The sequence below is a fragment of the Colletotrichum costaricense genome (assembly GCF_030867565.1).
Source record: "Colletotrichum costaricense strain IMI 309622 chromosome Unknown Scaffold_1.1, whole genome shotgun sequence".
Lineage (NCBI taxonomy): Eukaryota > Fungi > Ascomycota > Sordariomycetes > Glomerellales > Glomerellaceae > Colletotrichum > Colletotrichum costaricense.
Genome location: NW_026848230.1, coordinates 1,762,296 through 1,779,195, shown reverse-complemented (window position 1 = coordinate 1,779,195; position 16,900 = coordinate 1,762,296). Strand labels below are relative to the sequence as shown.

General features: G+C 57.7%; 7 protein-coding genes across 7 annotated transcripts; 5 read left to right on the top strand and 2 right to left on the bottom strand.

Annotated features, from left to right (window-relative positions):
* Positions 1-299: 299 nt before the first annotated feature.
* CCOS01_00646 (uncharacterized protein) lies at positions 300-1,709 on the top strand (the record flags this gene model as incomplete). Its single annotated transcript, XM_060448843.1, has 2 exons — positions 300-1,299; positions 1,426-1,709. The coding sequence occupies 2 exons, from the start codon at positions 300-302 to the stop codon at positions 1,707-1,709; spliced, it is 1,284 nt and encodes a 427-aa protein (XP_060320281.1).
* A 963-nt stretch (positions 1,710-2,672) lies between these two features.
* CCOS01_00645 (uncharacterized protein) lies at positions 2,673-3,223 on the bottom strand (the record flags this gene model as incomplete). Its single annotated transcript, XM_060448842.1, has 2 exons — positions 2,673-2,807; positions 2,906-3,223. 2 exons carry the CDS (start codon positions 3,221-3,223, stop codon positions 2,673-2,675), a joined length of 453 nt encoding a protein of 150 aa, XP_060320280.1.
* A 1,250-nt stretch (positions 3,224-4,473) lies between these two features.
* CCOS01_00644 (amino acid permease) lies at positions 4,474-6,414 on the top strand (the record flags this gene model as incomplete). Its single annotated transcript, XM_060448841.1, has 2 exons — positions 4,474-5,508; positions 5,554-6,414. The coding sequence occupies 2 exons, from the start codon at positions 4,474-4,476 to the stop codon at positions 6,412-6,414; spliced, it is 1,896 nt and encodes a 631-aa protein (XP_060320279.1).
* A 1,051-nt stretch (positions 6,415-7,465) lies between these two features.
* CCOS01_00643 (D-isomer specific 2-hydroxyacid dehydrogenase) lies at positions 7,466-9,162 on the bottom strand (the record flags this gene model as incomplete). Its single annotated transcript, XM_060448840.1, has 3 exons — positions 7,466-8,357; positions 8,405-8,559; positions 8,920-9,162. 3 exons carry the CDS (start codon positions 9,160-9,162, stop codon positions 7,466-7,468), a joined length of 1,290 nt encoding a protein of 429 aa, XP_060320278.1.
* A 218-nt stretch (positions 9,163-9,380) lies between these two features.
* CCOS01_00642 (uncharacterized protein) lies at positions 9,381-9,986 on the top strand (the record flags this gene model as incomplete). Its single annotated transcript, XM_060448839.1, has 1 exon — positions 9,381-9,986. The coding sequence occupies one exon, from the start codon at positions 9,381-9,383 to the stop codon at positions 9,984-9,986; it is 606 nt and encodes a 201-aa protein (XP_060320277.1).
* A 4,107-nt stretch (positions 9,987-14,093) lies between these two features.
* On the top strand, positions 14,094-15,233 carry CCOS01_00641 (uncharacterized protein; the record flags this gene model as incomplete). The annotated part of the gene is made up of 1 exon (XM_060448838.1): positions 14,094-15,233. The coding sequence occupies one exon, from the start codon at positions 14,094-14,096 to the stop codon at positions 15,231-15,233; it is 1,140 nt and encodes a 379-aa protein (XP_060320276.1).
* Positions 15,234-16,451: 1,218 nt separating this feature from the next.
* On the top strand, positions 16,452-16,661 carry CCOS01_00640 (uncharacterized protein; the record flags this gene model as incomplete). Its single annotated transcript, XM_060448837.1, has 1 exon — positions 16,452-16,661. The coding sequence occupies one exon, from the start codon at positions 16,452-16,454 to the stop codon at positions 16,659-16,661; it is 210 nt and encodes a 69-aa protein (XP_060320275.1).
* Positions 16,662-16,900: the final 239 nt, after the last annotated feature.

Sequence of the window (16,900 nt, the reverse complement as noted above, 5' to 3'; positions counted from 1 at the left end):
CACATCAGAAACGGAGGCCGCTTGCGACCTATACAATACCTGCAAGCCTTCTCTTTGAACTTGTTGGGCCATTGGATCTTTTCCCCCCTCTCTTACATCTTTCGCCGCCTTTTGCTGCAGCCGGGACGCTAGACAGACCCTCACTCGCTGTGTGTAACTTCACACTTGGTCCCCTGCACACCTACTTCCGCGTCCATCCAACTGTCGTTTCCGTCCTGCCGTCTTGGGTGTTTGTAACCTTCCTGGCCTCTTGGTCCTGTCTATAAACAACCTGGGAGCACCTCACACATCTCGCCACCATGACTTTCGACACAAAGTACGACCACCACCTTGAAGAGGGATTGCTGCCTGTTGTCAACCAGAAGGGGATCACGACGACATCACCATCATCCAGGACGCCAAACAAAATGACTGCTGCACGCCGTCTTCTGCTCACCGTCTTGGTGTGCGGCTTGATGACCCTCAGTCTCGCCTCGGCCATTGGTCACCGGGCACGACCTTGCACGAGAGATCATCAGGAACAGGTCCTGGTGGCAGAGGGCGAGGTCAAGGACGCCGCCAAAGTGGATCTCATTCACAGGCTCCTCCACGCCTACTTCCCCGACCGCTACCAGGATGGCGTCTATGCCTCGGACAAGGAAGCCATTGCTGCCTTCCAGGCGGATGACGCCGAGCTGGCTTCTGCTCTCGGTCAGCTAGAGAAGCGTCAGGACAATGGCACCTCGAGCGCTGCTCCCGCTGCCACTCCCACGCCCTCCGCCTCGGAAGCTTCCACGCCGTCTGCCTCGTCCGCGCCGCCGGCCAGTAACACCCCGACCCCGACTCCGACCCCAGCGCCGTCTACTCCGGCCACCTCCTCCGCTGCTCCCCCGCCGTCCTCCTCCGCAGAGGTCCAGCAGTCCTCTAGCACGCCGCAACAGACTTCGGCAGCGCAGACCACGCCCCAGCAGTCATCGCAACAACCCGCCGCCTCGAGCACCCCCGCGACGCAGCAGACTTCAGCAGCAGCCCCTTCTTCTGGTACGTCTCAATCGGAGTCGCAGCAAGCATCTCCCTCTTCTACTCCTGTTGGGCCGTCCACCGTCTCTACTGAGTCTCCTCCGACGACCAGTGGGTCTCCTTCCTCTTCTTCTCCCCCTCCCCCTTCTTCTGCCCCCTCGTCCGCTCCCACCACGGCCTCCCCGGGGTCTTCGAGTGCGTCCGCGCCGGGTACGTCTGCTTCCCCTTCTTCTGAGACTACTACGGTCGTGACCTCGTCCCCCACGGTGTCCTCCGCTTCGTCGACTGTGTCTGTATCTGGTATGTTGGTTTTGTAGCGCTCGATTCATGTTAGCCTGGAGTTGAGGGTTTGGTAGATGATCTTTTTGGCCTCGTGACTCGTCATTTCATCCATCCGATTGCATCAAGTTGCTAACAAAACATCAGGCACTACCCGCCAAGGCACCACCACTACGCGCAGCACGCCCCGGACCACCTCGTTCAGCGAGGTCAAGTCCACCTTTACGTCGACCGCCTCCAACGGCGACGTTGTCCTCGTGACCGCCACGTCCTTTGTCGCCGTCGACCCCGAACCCGCCGCCACCTCGGCCGGTTCCAGCGGCAGCGGTGGCAGTGGCGGTCTGCAAAACGTCGCCGTCCCCATCGGCAGCGTCTCCGTCCTGCCCATTGGTCTCGCCGCGTTTGTAGCCGGCGCCATGCTGTTGCTGTAGACTAGAACAGCATCCAGCACCACTCGAACGTGTACAACGTTCATCGTCCACGTTGATGAACTTTCTGTTTAAATATTTAATCCATTCCTTTTTTTGGGCAGCGGGTTTTGGTTGGTCGGGCGGCACACACATACACATCAGCATCACAACTTACTTACGACATCTAACGGTCTATTCACTCCTTGCATACAAAACTGGTGGGCACAGCACAACAATCGACACAACGATACATAGACTACGCGCGGCCTTGGCGCCGACATTTGATTTTTGGATAGGAGGGGATAATAGAATGGGAGACACACTGAGAAACATCTTGGCCTAGGGGTGGCAGAGGAGGAGGAGCGAGGGGGAAGAATTCGGAAGCGGAAGAAAACAGGCCATCATCACGATGGGGAAACCTGAAATGTTAGTACAGTTCCTTGGCAGACCCAAAGGAACTCGAGAAACAAACAACACTGAAGAATTTTGTGCAAAAAAGAATGAAAACAAATCATTTGACACACACGTTTGGGTTGAGACATGATGCCCGCATTCCTTGACACGTTCGAGAGCTAGATTGTTTTCGCCTACCGTGTTTGATTGCGGGACTGCCCGCATTCCAACGTAGTCTTGGGTAGGTGTCGGGCGTCAGGTGTTCAGATGGGCCATCTACCTTGTTTTGCTTGATGTCTTGCTTGTTTTCGCGGTGTCATCTCTCTGCATCAAGGGAGGGGAGCTCCGTGGCAGAATGGCAGCACCAGCACCAGCACCAGCAACGCGAAGGTGATGAATATGTTTTCGATTTCCCAGACTTTGGAAAGGGTATACAATAACGCCGAGATCAAAAACTCCATTTCCTCTTTCCATCCAATCCATCCAAGAAGCGAAATAATCCCAACCGACAAAACAACCCCTTCCTCTTCCGCTTTGCTCGAGAGCCTCCTTGACGAGCCCTCTTGACGAGCCGTCTCCACGGAGCAAGTATTAACCAGGCCCAATCTTGGGCATATCGTGATGCTCACTCAGCTTGGACAAGTACGTATTCAGCTCCTCGACGCGTTCCTTGTGCGTCTTGAGGAGCTCGGGGCGGGAGCTTGACGATTCTGCGAGTTCGAGGAGCTGTATTTGGTACAAGATGTCAGAGTAGCGATCGAAAGATGGCAACGAGGCGAATCCTGCCCTGCAAGAAACGGGGAGGAAGAAAAGAAAAGACATACCCTCTTGCGCTTCCTCTCCTCATACCGCTTCTCCGCCTCCGTCTTTTGCACGACCCGGCCGCTGCCCTCGTCGTCATCGTCGTTGTCCCGGTCCTCGTCAGGGTCCTCGCTCTTCTTTTTCGACTTGGATTTCAAGTCGCCGGCGGATTCTTCCCGGTGCTTCACCAGCGCAGTGCTGCTGCTGCCTTGGTCGCCCGTCTCGAGGTTCTTTTCGAGGTCGGTCTTGTCGCGTCTCTTCTTCTTTTTCGGTTTGGTCACTTTGGCGCCCTTGAGCTTGAGGCCGCCGCCTACCGCGGAGGCGTAGTCGTCGAGCGGCATCGTGGGCGGTGGTGGTGGTGGTGTTGCCGTCGGACGTGGTGGTGATGGGTTCCCGCGTATTGCAGGTGGGACGGCGACGCGGATCCGAGCTTCCTTTTTCCTTGTGCTTCCGTCTGTCGGAGGCTTTCAGCTCTTCAAGGCCTCTTTGCCCCACTATCCCTTAAGCTTCCCTTCCCCCCTGGCGCTGCGGTCAGTGGGCTTTGGTGGCTTTTTCTTCGTCCTGGAGCGGCTCAAAGGATTTCGGCTTTGCTTGTTCACGCTTGCTAAGGGGAGGCCCCCTGTCCCAAAGTCTTTGCGCCCCACACTCTTAAACCGGTGGCAGGCGCCAAGATGTGATTCGCTCTGCCCGTGCCGCGGATCTCGATGGGGGGCCAATCAAGGGTTGATCCGCGTACTTTTTGCTCGTGGGCCCGTGCGGGTGCGAAACAGCTGCTGCTGTGGTGCTGCTGTGGTGCTGCACTGCTGGCTGTGGGAAGTCAACAATCTGGAAGCCCAGCCAAATTGCAGTAAAACTGCCCCCTTTGAATCAAAAGATACATCTGCAGATACCGTACTCTCAAAGGCAAAAGTGACTTGGCTGATGCTTGACTTGACTCGATAGTTCGTCACTGGAACGAACCCTTGAGTCTGCCGTCCACAACCCAGTCTTGCCAGTCCAGACACCCAGGGGCCATTGTTGCATCTGGATGCCACCTTGTTCTCGGCGCAACTCAATCTTTCTTTCTTCCCTCCTTTGTTCATCCGCCTCAACCTTAATCCGCACAACTCCCTTCGCCAGTGACCACACTTTCTACCGATACATACGACCCCGGCCACCACATCTCCTCACCCAGACCCCATTTGTTCCGTTGGCCAAACTTATTCGGACATCAACCACAGTCAAGCATACAGCTACTAGTTGGATGTTTCCTTTCCTCTCCGCTTCTTTCCCCTGGATCATTAGTCTGTTTCGGTTTCCGCGTGTAGGGAAGTGGGTATAGAGAGCCCTGGAGAGAGCGCGCAACAGACGGGCCCGGCGCAACTTTGTCACGACTCCTTTAAACGAAACGTATATGCCAACGACGTCACGAAATTCGAAAAAGACATCACTACTCTAATACCCACAATCGAGGGCACTCGATCACGTACACTCCATTGCTTTTCCCACATTGGCCGCTGCAACATGCGATAGCCCCAGTGCCGAACCCCCGAACGCTCGAACGAAATCCAGGTCGAAAGTGTTCCCTCGACACCCCGATTCAAAGACCACCATGCCACCATACGCTAATGTCCAATCCCACCGCGACTCCCTCGAGCTCGCCTCTCTCGCCTCGTCCTCCCGCGCCGACTCTGTCGTCTCAGACCTGCCCTCCTCGCGTCCCTCCATATCCTCCTCCCGCAAGCTCTCCTTTGACGCCGAAGACCCCCTAGACGCCGCGAACCCGGCCGCCGCCGCCTCCTCAGGGAGACCGAACCGCCATGACCGCTCCTACTCCGTCTCCTCGGGCTTCGACTTCGCCGCAAACCTCTTCCCCTTGAGCTCCACAGCCGGCGCCGGCGGCGCAGGCGGCTACGCACCCATTGGCGCGCCCACCTCGACCGCGATACAAAACGGCGGACTCGGCGGCGGCAGCTTGGAGAAGCACAAGACGCTCACGTACCTCAACGGCCTGAGTCTCATCGTGGGCCTCATCATAGGGAGCGGCATCTTTTCGAGCCCGAGCCAGGTGAGCTCAAAGGTCGGCTCGCCCGGCGCCGCGCTCGTCGTCTGGGTCATTGCCGGCGTGCTGGCCTGGACGGGCGCGGCTAGCTACGCGGAGCTCGGCGGCGCGATACCCTTGAATGGCGGCGCGCAGGTCTACCTCGCCAAGATCATGGGCGAGATGGCCGGCTTCCTCTTCACCTGGGTGGCCGTGCTGGTGCTGAAGCCGGGCAGCGCCGCCATCATCGCCATCATCATGGGCGAGTACCTCGTGCGCGCCGCCATTGGCGCCGAGGCCGAGAGCCTCAGCCCCTGGGTCAACAAGGCCGTCGCCATGGTCGCCCTCGTCTCCGTCACCCTGCTCAACTGCGTCTCCACCAAGCTCGGCACAAAAGTCAACGACTGGCTCATGTTTCTCAAGTTTATTGCGTTGCTGGGCGTTACTGTGACTGGCATCGTCGTCGCCATCACGGGCAAGACAGTCACCGGCAAGGCCAACATGGAGTGGAAGTCGCACGAGTGGTTCGAGGGCACCTCCACCGACCTCTCCGCCTGGGCCGTCGCCCTGTACGCGGGACTATGGGCCTACGACGGCTGGGACAATGTAAGTTTTTTCGTCTCGAGATTCTGAGCGCCGCTGACCATCTAGACAAACTACGTCGTCGGCGAGTTCCGCAACCCGAGCCGCGACCTCCCGCGCGTCATCCACACGGCCATGCCCCTCGTTATCCTCTCCTACGTCCTCGCCAACATTGCCTACTTTCTCGTCCTCCCCCTCGCAGCCGTCAACGCCTCCAACACGATCGCCGTCCAATTCGGCGCAAAAGTCTTTGGCCCCGTCGGCTCCCTCGTCCTCGCCCTCGTTGTCTCGGCATCCTGCTTCGGCGCCCTCAACTCGTCGACCTTTACCTCGTCGCGGCTGGTGTACGTTGCCGGCAAAGAGGGCTACATCCCGTCCGTCTTTGGCAGCATCGGCCTGTCGCGCAACGGCAACGGCGGCGGCGGCCACTCCGTCACCACATCCCGCACCTCCCGCGGCCGTCTCGCAAATCTCCTGATCCGCGCCCTCGGCGACGACGACATGGGCCTCTTTTACACCCCCGTCTGGGCCCTCGTGCTCAACGGCCTGCTGACGGCGGCGTACATCGTCGTGGGCGAATTCGGCACCCTGCTGACGTTTTACGGCGTCGCGGGGTACACATTCTACTTTATCACGGTGCTGGGCCTCATTATTCTGCGCGTGCGCGAGCCGCAGCTCGACAGGCCGTACCGGACGTGGATCACAACGCCCATTATCTTTTGTTGCGTTTCGCTGTTTTTGCTGAGCCGCGCCGTGTTTGCGCAGCCGCTGCAGACGGTGACGGTGGTGCTGTTTGTGGTGGCGGGCGTGCCGGTGTACTTTTGGCGGATCCGCGGGCGGGATCAGCAGGTTGTCAAGAGGGAGGCGAGGCATCGTGGGTATGAAGAGGGGGAGGAGAGGGCGTGGTGGCAGTTTTGGAAGAGGCCATGATCGCGCCCGAACCCGGAGGGTGAGGGTTTGCGAGGTACAGAAAGAGAAAGAAAAAGAGAGAGGAGTCGCGGCTTGGGCGATTCGCGCCCCTGCTGCTTCTGCGTACCTGTCTGAGAGGTCATGTTTATTAATTTTGCATATCGCCGCCGTACGGCGAGTGGCGGCGCGCTGGGGATGGTCCGGGTTCCCATTCCGAGGAGTTTTTTTTCTTTGGATTCGAAAAGTGAAAGAGACGTTTGGCGTCGGCTGGGGCTGCTCGCACCGGAGCGAGGTGGCAGTCTTTTTCAAATTCACAATTCCAAGGCTTTCTGGCATGCAAAAAGATTTTATCTAGAGCGTGGAGGATTCATGGCAGCGAGCGAGCGTCATACGAAATAGCGTTGCCGGCTCAAGCTCGCGGCGCCTTTTTGCGGCGCCTTCTGAAATAGAAACAAAACGGTACAAGCACTCCCAGAAGATAACGTCTACGTGTGACTATGACGGCTCACGATCACGCTCACGTGGCGGAGTCGAGTCGTCTTGAGCAAGATCGCCCGCGCTAGAAATCGCCGCGAGAAGAAGACGTGCTGCCCGGCCCGACGATTCGGGTGAAGAGCAAGGTATACATACCGTGCAAGCGTAGCAGCAACAAGACAAAAGAGGCAGAGTTTAGCTCCGTATCTTGCTGCTTTGGCAGAGAGATGGCATGCTGAGAGCTGGAGGGAAGCACGCCGCGAGCCTCGGGTCGACCCCCCCCCCCCTGCTCCTTTCGCCCAACGACCACTCCCAACGGGTCTTGGATTGCCACCTAGGGGCGTGGCCAGACTCTGCGCCAGACAGTCCCGAGCGGCTGAAGCCGTCCAGACAAATCACCCAATCAATGCCAAGGGAGAGACGGAGTTGCATCGCATCAGGTTATATTCCTATGTACGGTAACCTAGACTTCGTTGGAAGTCAAATGCTCATGCTAATGCCCAAAAACTACTAAAAACAAACGCTAGATTTCCCTCACACACAACCTTTCATTGGGGTATGATTTCCACTCCAATCGACACATCCAGAGAAAACTCGCTCACTTCTTCTCGCGCTGGCCGTACGCCTTGGTGGCGTAGTCGCCCTTGTGCACGATGAGGTCCTCGGGCTTGTAGTCCTCGCGACCGCTCAGGTAGCTGTCGATGATGGCCTTTGTGCCGTCGGCGTAGCGCTTCTGCGCGTCGAGCGAGGTGCCGGACATGTGGGGCACCATGGCGTTGCCGCCGCCGAAGGGGTTCTTGGCGGTGCGGAGGGGGTGGTCGCCGGGCGCGGGCTGGGGGAACCAGACGTCGCCGCCGTAGCCGGCGAGGTGGCCCGACTTCAGGGCGTCGGCGACGTCCTCCTTGACGACGATGGCGCCGCGGGCGGTGTTGATGAGGTAGGAGCCCTTCTTCATCTTGGAGATGAGGTCCTTGTTGAAGAGGCCGCGGGTCTTCTCGTGCAGGGGCGCGTTGATGGTGACGACGTCGCACTGGGCGAGGAGCTCCTCGAGGTCCTCGACGCGGCGGCAGCCGATCTCGGCCTCCTTCTCGGCGGAGAGGGGCTGGTAGTCGTAGTAGAGGAGCTCCTTGCAGTCGAAGGCCTTGAGGCGGCGGAGGACGCGCTCGCCGATGCGGCCGATGGCGACGGTGCCGACGGTCTTGCCCTCGAGGTCGTACTCCTGCTTCGCGACGGCGGCGACGTCCCAGTCGCCGCGCTCGATCTGCTCGTGGGCGGGGACGAAGTTGCGGATGAGGACGAGGATGGTCATGACGACGTGCTCGGCGACGGAGACGACGTTGGAGCCGGTGACCTCGGCGACGGTGACGCCGCCGTTGGTCTTGTTGGCGGCGTTGAGGTCGACGTGGTCGGAGCCGATGCCGGCGGTGACGGCGAGCTTGAGGTTCTTTGCCTTTGCGAGGCGCTCGGCGGTGAGGTAGCCAGGGTGGAAGCTGCGGTTGTTAGTCCTTCGTCCGTAATGCGTGACTGGGTGACTTACGGAGTGGTGATGATGATCTCGGCGTCGACGAGCTCCTGGTCAAACTTTGAGTTCTCGCCCTCCTTGTCCGAGGTGGTGACCAGAGTGTGGCCCTGATCCTCGAGCCATTTGCGGATGCCGAGCTCGTTCTCGGTGGTTCCCAAAAGGCCGGGGACCTGTTGTGGTATCGTCAAGTCAGCGATCGTGGTCTTGCAGGATCGATGCCATGTCTTCAGGGATTGATGCCATGCACCCCGCATTGGGAGTTTCGGAACTTGCACGTCGCCAAGAAGTTGGGGGAGGGGTGAGGATGGAGGGTGGATGACGGGAGGGGTCGAGAGGATGCCGATGTATCTGCGATCGACCTCCGAGCCCCGCACCTTCCCGTCATCCCCGCACTAAGCTCAGCTAAACGGCGGGGCAAAGCTCCGCCGGGAAGCTATCATGGTGACGTTCCTGGCGGGCGGGTGCCCAGAGGATGCGGCGATGGCAGACAGTAGGCAATAGACAGAAGACAGAAGACAGAAAGAACTCACGTCTTTGGCGTGCTGACCGCCGTCGTAGAGGACTGCAAGAACCTTGACCTGGTTTTGGCGAGTAGTTGTTAGTGTGCGGATCGAATTGAGTTGGCCAGGCAATTTGCGAGGGAGAGTCGAGGATGCTGGGGAGGCCCGGCTGAATGCGGGTCGAGCAGCGAGGAAAGATGCCTTTGAGGACGTGCAAAGTCCCCGAGAGGCCAGAGGGGCAACGGAGCGGATGTGACGAGAGAGCAATACCATTGTGACTGATTTAAGGGTTTGAGTTGTTGTTGATCGAGAAACTGAAGCTCGGAGGGAGGGAGGTTGTTATATAGAAGTAAATCAAGATGGGAAATCCGGAAGTTCGGAGATCTGTAGAAGAGGTAGATGAAGATGTTTGTTGTGTGTGATGGAGTGGAAAGGCAGGTCGACGGAAAACCGGCCAGGGGAGGTTGTATTTATGTCTTGTAAGAGCGTCGATGCATCGATACGATACATTGATACATCGCCGGCTGACCGGGACTTTCAGACTCGCAGCTAGGGTCAGGGCGGGGAACCAAAACCACAGCGAATGGAGTACATGGACGTCAGAAAGAGGCAAGAGAATCCGGCTGCCGCGAATCTGCCGTTGTCTGGCCGTGCTGAGTCCTGGGTCTGGGCTGGTTCGATGGAATCGATTCATCGAATGTGATGGCTGCCTCCATCTCCTCTTTTCGTGCCTCTTTCCCGCGGCCTTTTGCCTCACCTCTCCCACTTCCTCCACCTCTCCGAGATACCATGCCCCTCCTTTCCAGAGTATCTCCTTGGGGCCAGTCAGATATCGGACAGGTATCGGCAAGGTTCGAGACGGCAGCGAGGCTGGGCGACAAAGGTGCGCAAAGGGAGACTCGGGGAGCTCTGAAAGCTACCTCTGGCTCGGCATCTCCAAGTCGGTCTCAGTGGTCTTTTTGCCTGGTACCTACACAGTAGATGTATGGGGAAAGCTGAAGACGTCCCATCATTGGCCGCGTGGTTCGTCTGCCCTCCACCCGAACGAGAGCTTCCCTTGCCCGCTTCAGTTGGCAGCACCGCCCATGGCACGATGAAACGCCGCGTCCAACCCGACCCCGGCAAATCTTCAACCCCAAGGCCGCAGACAGCACTCTTGCTGTGCAGCTAGACCAGGAGCTGCCATCCATCTCGTCTTTTTGGCGACCAGGTGGCTGAGCCAATTCGCGTTGATCAAGAACCCCCATGCAATGCAGAGCGTGCAGTCGCGACAATCAGCAACAGCGCGCATCCTATCAAGCATCACGGTCCTGAGTGAGGGGTAACAAACCACCTTCCAAGACCGCCATCATACGCGCGCCGTTCCATCATTCAAAGCGAAAGCGGCTTGGGTTGTGTGTACTATGTGTTCTCATCACCTAATCACTTCTACGACGCTCTCCAATCGTTATCCGCCGTCGACAGGCGATCGTCTGTCGGTTACACACGACCGGGCTTGGTGTTAGACGGACCGTAGCAGATCCGCAGACATTGAGCCTTTGAAGCTGCGGAGAAACAATGGGCATGGGCGCTTCTGGCTAGCCATCTACAGCATGCACGAACCAATCCCTCATGCGCCGTTGGGTTGGACCGCGGAGATTTGTCGTCAAGCTTTCGAGAGACCCCTCCGGAGGTGGTTCGGCGTTCTGTCGGGGTTTTCCTTGCGCGCGCACTGCGTGAGGGGTGGTTGAACTTCGGCGTCAAAAAACCATCGCACGACATTCCCGTCTGCTTGCTCTGCTTGGTTCTGCAACCTTGAGGGGCCTGGCTAACCCAGCAACGTAAGCAGTGCAAGGCATCGGCATCCGTCCCGGCGCCCAGCTGATGGTCGCCCATTGATGAGCGCACCTCTCGGGATCGATTGCGGCATTGGGAGGCGGATACGGTACACTACGGCGAGCCGCTCGTCTTTGAGCTTACCTCCGAGCTGGCCACCATTCCTCGGCGTTTCGCTGTGCAGACGAAGGAAACATCGTGAGCCCCGTCGTGGAGTCTTCTATCGTCAGCTGTGGGAATCCGAGAATCGTCCACGGAGCCAGAACACGTCGACAAGTCTTCTCGACACGATTCGACAATCGTGACGGAATATCAGATCGCAGCGTGCCGCGGTTTCCGGCCAGGGATTCCATCATCGATGCCGCATCGTGGCCCCGCGCGATCCTCTTCTTTCCTTGCCTTGTTGTCCGGCCCCGTCAGGGAGCTCACTCCGGTCCACTGTCGGGAGAGCGGCTGGTTGGCGCAGGCGGGCGGGGACGGGAGCACATTGATAATCCTGCTTTTGGGAGGAAATCTTCAATAACGGGCGCTTGGTCTAGGGGTATGATTTTCGCTTCGCACTTCCGTCAGGAACGCGCCCTTGTGAAAGGTCGTGGGTTCAATTCCCACAGTGTCCATTTTTGCCTCCCGAGGACTTCCATGAAATGTGTTTTGATATTTTGCATCGTTAGTCGCTGTTTTGTTGTAGAACAAGATTCAGGAGCAGAGTTTTTAGTGTTGAAGATGCCAGCCAGGGTGTTGCAAAGTCTACCCCAAAGTTGGGCCATCTGAAGTTCGGCGCAACTAACTTTATGCCAACGGATCTGCCTACCCTCCCATTCCTACGCTTTCTCTCGCAACTGCACTTAAAGCCAAACTCAATTGAATGAGACTTTGAAACCGCCTTGGAAAGATGCCCCGTTATGATGGAGTCCAAGGCCGATCCTTACTTGTCGCCGCTCCTGCACGCTGAAGCCTAACTCTACTGACGTTGACTCCTGGTGACGCTTTGTGCCGCCATTTCTGCACTGTCGACAGTCTGCGCCTCCGTTCTTAACACTGGCGTAGTCTACACTGTCGTATTCTGCGAGGCATCAACTTATCAGGTGCAGAGAGTCTTGACTGCGTGGATGGGGGGTTGGACTGGCCCTAGCAGGCGTTGCGAGAGTCGACGATGGCGTACTAGATCAGTAACGATTCTTGGCGTCTCCGGGGAGAAGATGGACGCTCAACTCTTTTTTTCCCTTTGGAATTCGCAGGTCCGAAATGATATTCTTTTGCCCTCTGTCCTGTGTAGAGGCGTGTGGACGCGTTGGCTCACAGTGAGTATCTTTATCTGGGCCAGTCTTTTTGGGGAGGTCGTGGTAAACCACCAACTGAGCCTTTTGCGCAAAAGGACAGGCAGCGGGCTGGTCACTGACAAGGCAGTGCGCGAGACGGAGCATGGCTTGGTATTGGAGTATACCTGAATCAGCACTCGGTCCTTCGTAACCATGGCTAGGTTTTGAATCGATGAGTCGTGACGCTTAATCTGGGGAATAGTCTTCCATGGCGAGCTGCGGAGACTTCGATCCGTATCTCGGCCGACTTGATGTCGGAAGACAGTGATGCCCCGCGGTCTTTCTCAGCTGACTGTCGGCACCCCTTGCCGTACTCATGACAAGCCTCTGTCTGTTTCTATGGATGCTGCTTTCTACCCGGGACTTCCTGGCGGCATTAAATCTGGCGTCAAAGCAAGGCGTGACGTGATTCTGTAGCGCGAAATCACGTCTTCCCGTATCAGTTGTTGAATGGGGCCATGCTGTTGGAATCGATGGTCTCATGGTGCTGGCTTTGGGCTTGCTCCTGGAGAGACAAAAAGAAGAGCGCGGCAGCGATCGCTTTGGCGACTGTCTTCAGCATCTGGACGTTTCAAAGGTATCGTAGTTCCTGTGGATGCATATCTCCCTCGGAGAGAACAACCTCGGAGGGAACAAAGGGACTGGCGTGCTCTTGAACACCGTGCAAGAATGAGGAGCAGCCCATGGTATTTCGATCATCCGCATGACGGTATTTTATTTCTGCAAGCTATCTGCCTTGTCGGAATGACTTGACTCGTCTTAGATGTGCATCCCTTGTCTTTCCAAAGGTCGTTCTCCGCTTTGAAATTATGGCAGATAGGGGTAGCTAGCCTCCAGTCATTTTGGGGGACGAGAGGATATATAAGTCACGAAGTACTCCTTGGTCAATAGATCCGCGGATGGTCGTGCCTGGCAAAGAGTTTCGCGAGCGCCAGATACATTCAAATGGTACTCCCGTCGTCTCTGCCACAATGACAAGACGACCTCGGTAGATGATCCCAAAACGTGACCGACAACTAAGAGGGGGACTTCAGAATCCCACCGATGTACGGCTGGCACAACGACAGCAAAGGCGCCAGCCAGTTCAGACTTAGGAATTCCTCGTTCATCACACGTGACCAAAAACAAAAGAGTTCACCCCCCCGGTGGCGAATGGGGGCTACATCTCTGGTGCTCAAGCTGGGATTCGAACCTAGACCCTAGTGTAGGCTAAGCCAGTTGATCAAGCTCGCCCGTAACCATCCCGCCAAACGGCAGTTTGACCTGACCTCACAGGCCTGTGAGGCGCCTGCTGCCGTTGGTGACGGAATTGGACTTGAGGGGGGGTATATAGGCTTCCTCCCGTGTATACCACGTGAATACACACACGGTGATTCACTGACACCGGCAGCTGAGGTGGGCCCTCTTCCTGGTTCGGATGAACTGATAGTGGTATTGATATCGACATTTATATCGCCAGTGCCTGGCGCAGTTCAAGGCGAGAAGTTCAAGTTCATCGCGATCATCTCTGGTTCTTGTGTGTCCTGCTTATTAACTGTAGGGAGGTCTGCCTCCGACTTCCAGAACCAGCTTCCTCGCATCAATTTAGGATGCGGTGCCACCTGAGCCGTAGATAAGTGGATAGCTCATCACATCCACGATGCTTTGCAGGATCAGATGTTGTCACCTCATGCACGAAGACGCATCTGAAATCAGAGTCATCGCTCCATCAGGGTCCTGTCTCGAGGTCCCGGAACCTAATCTGCGCCACCCGAGACGCCCACTCCCTGGTGAACTTTGGGATCCTAACATGATGACTGATGCCTTGCATTACACGGCTTCTACACCAAAGGCCGGATGACGGAGGCACGATCGATGTGCTCGATGAGCTGCAGACGGCTTCCTTAGCCAGTCGTGGCGTCTTAATGCTGTCATACACTTTCCAACCGGCATCAGGGTGCCCTTCACAGACCCTGCCGAGTCGACGACATGTTATAAGCGCATCATTCTCGCAAGATGACAAGACGAAGAAGCAAACAACATCCATCACCCGCTCGCTCCATCAACCCTCACACTTACACTAAGCCCACCATGGTGTCCAGCAAGGCTCCCATCGCCGCAGCCGTAGCTCTGCTGGCACAGATCTGCCAGGCCAGGGACCACCTAGTCTTCCGCAATGTCTCGGACAGCCCGCCTCGGACGGTCACCGGCGAGCAGGGGTGCTACACGGACTTTGGCCGGGACTACCGTGGCAGCGTCCCGACTTTCTCCCGGCTGTACTCGTACACATTCCCCGTCACCGCGTACAGCTACTTTATCCCTTCCACCAGCACCATCACCGTGACGCCCACTGTCTCCGGAGGTGGAGGAGGCGGCGGTGGAGGAGGAGGAGGAGGGTCAGTGACGGGTCCCATCACTTCAACATCGACCGTCACCACAACCACGCACGTCACCTCATTCGGCACCGCGACAACCATCACAGCCGGGCCTCGCTTCACACCCCTCGCCTCCGCCCTCAACCACAGGCGACCAGCAGGTGGCAGGCCCCAGCTCCAAGACTCGAGCTACAGAGCCAACGACGACAGCCTCGTCCTCGGCGTCGACAAGGCCGGCGTCGCCAAAGCCGACCCGCCCCTCTTCCCACAAGCCGTCGTCTGCGAGATGGTCATCCGCGTCTTCACGACCAGCACGTCAACCATCACGGCATCCTACGCAGCGACGACAACAATCACCCTCCCGGCGCCCAACGCCACCACCACCACCGCCACAGCACCAGTCCAAAACGCAACGACGGCAACGACAACGACGACGGTCACGTCCACCATCACCGACGAGGTGGCCAACCCCACGCAGACCGTCTACCAGGCCTGCCAGGCCAACAACCTGGTCTCGGGCCACGGCGCGCCGCAGACGTACTTTGTCGAGGCGATCCACAGCTGGCACGTCGTGCGGGAGCAGCGCATCGCCGAGACGGCGGAGAGCTGCTGTATTGCATGCCAGGGGGAGGCGGATTGCGGCGGGAGCCTGTATCACATGTTTTCGGGCATCTGCTACACGTTCAGGACCGGGGGCGAAGGTCACGGGCACGGAAGGAACCCCGGGGGCCACGGGGGACAGTGTAGGGCGCCGGGCGAGTTGCGGTCCACCGCGAATGTTGCTGAAGGGGCGGTTTTCGTCGCGAGTAATGGGCAGTGCGGTGGGTGGTGGGTTTCGGATGAGGCGCCGATCTAAGCTGCAGATGTAATGCGTATGAAGTAGTCAATCTAAAGAACGTTGCGCTCTGCATTTGTTGATCCGGGCGATAAAAGAATAATGGCCCCACTCCCGCCGGGTCCATCCGAACAATGTCTGTCGGAGGAAGTTGAATTGTCCCGGGCCGGGCCGTCGTGGGTTTCCGGCGGAAGGTCGGGTGGAGTGTGGAGGACGTGAGGAAGGAGCGATCGGATGACGCTTGCTGCACGCACTGTCCAGAGGCAAACAGTCCCAACAGGATCGTTCGGGCTCGTCACGCATTACCAACGTCACGCAACATCACTTTGACATCGCAGGTCCCGCGGGAGCCATTCCGAACATCTTTTCGATATCTATCGGTGCAGCTTGAGGTCATCGGGGGAATGATACAGCCATCGTCATCGAGTCCGCAGTGGTCCGATGGCCAAGGAGAGTACGGAATTACGATTCGCCAGCAACGTAGAGACCCGTCAAGGAAACACCCATCAATCTTCGGCTGCGTCGATTGACGAATATCTACTGGCCATCTCATCGTCAGTCACAACTACTCGAAAAGTGCTGGCCCACGAGGTATCCCTCGGGTAAGCCCAGCAGCTTCATCAATTTCGCCAAGTCGATCTCGGCGAGACATCGTGGGAGACCTCACAGCTGGCAGCATGATGGTATGTCAATGCCATCAGTCGATGTCAAAGATATGCCGCCCTGTCGTGATACCTGTTGACGGACCGCAGCTCGCTGTCCGCGCAGACCCTCCGAATCCTGCGACCGTCAGCTGGTCGGCTCAGTTTCCACCACATCAGGACACCGCAGTCAAATGCGCTGCGCAACGTTGCGTGTGCGAAGAAGAGCACTGCCATGCCATTCGCCACCAATGTTCAAAACTCATGGCGAACGCATCAACTTAAGTAGAGCAGACGTGAGCTCGATGCCAGGGGTCGACCAACAGGCAGCCGTTTAGGAGAATATCGTGCGGCTAAAATGACAGCAGGATGGATTTCGCCTTACCCGCCACCCCGTTCAACCTCATTCTTGGGACTAGAGACCGGTTTGCCGGGGCGCAATCGTGCAATCGTGCGGGTAGCTCGACGCTTGACATGGCGTCTTACCTCTCCCGCTCTCCACTGCCAGGGCGATCAACCAGCCTGCGCTTCCTTCGAGCTGTCCAGCCCCTGCGCCTACATTGTCCCATCGCCAACCCGTTGCGAGACTTGTTCCACAATGCGGCCACCTGAATGGACGGGTGCCATAGGTGCGTCCCGCCGAGTGGCTTGCGGCTGGAGTCTTGGGTCTACTTTCCCAAGAACACTTTGCGCTGGTGCCCGAAATAAGCGCCAAAAGTCAGCCCTGCTGCACCGCGCCAAACGATGGACGAATAACCATCACCCCCAACGGCAACGTCTTCGAACGCGAGCGAGCCTGCGTCTCTGAATCGATAGCGAGCAGTTGTCAGACCTTAGCAATGTCTCGTGTCGCCAAATGGGCAGCGAGAGATGGAACAGCCCCCCCAGAGCCCCTGGATTTGTGCAGTGATCCTTGTTCTTTGGCGGCTTTCTATAATTGCACTTTCAGCTTAGCCCATCGCCACGCGCTGGGCTGCGGGTCCAGACGTTGCATCGCCCGGTACATAGATTGCTCTTGGCGATCCTTCTGAGCAGTTATTGTCCTTT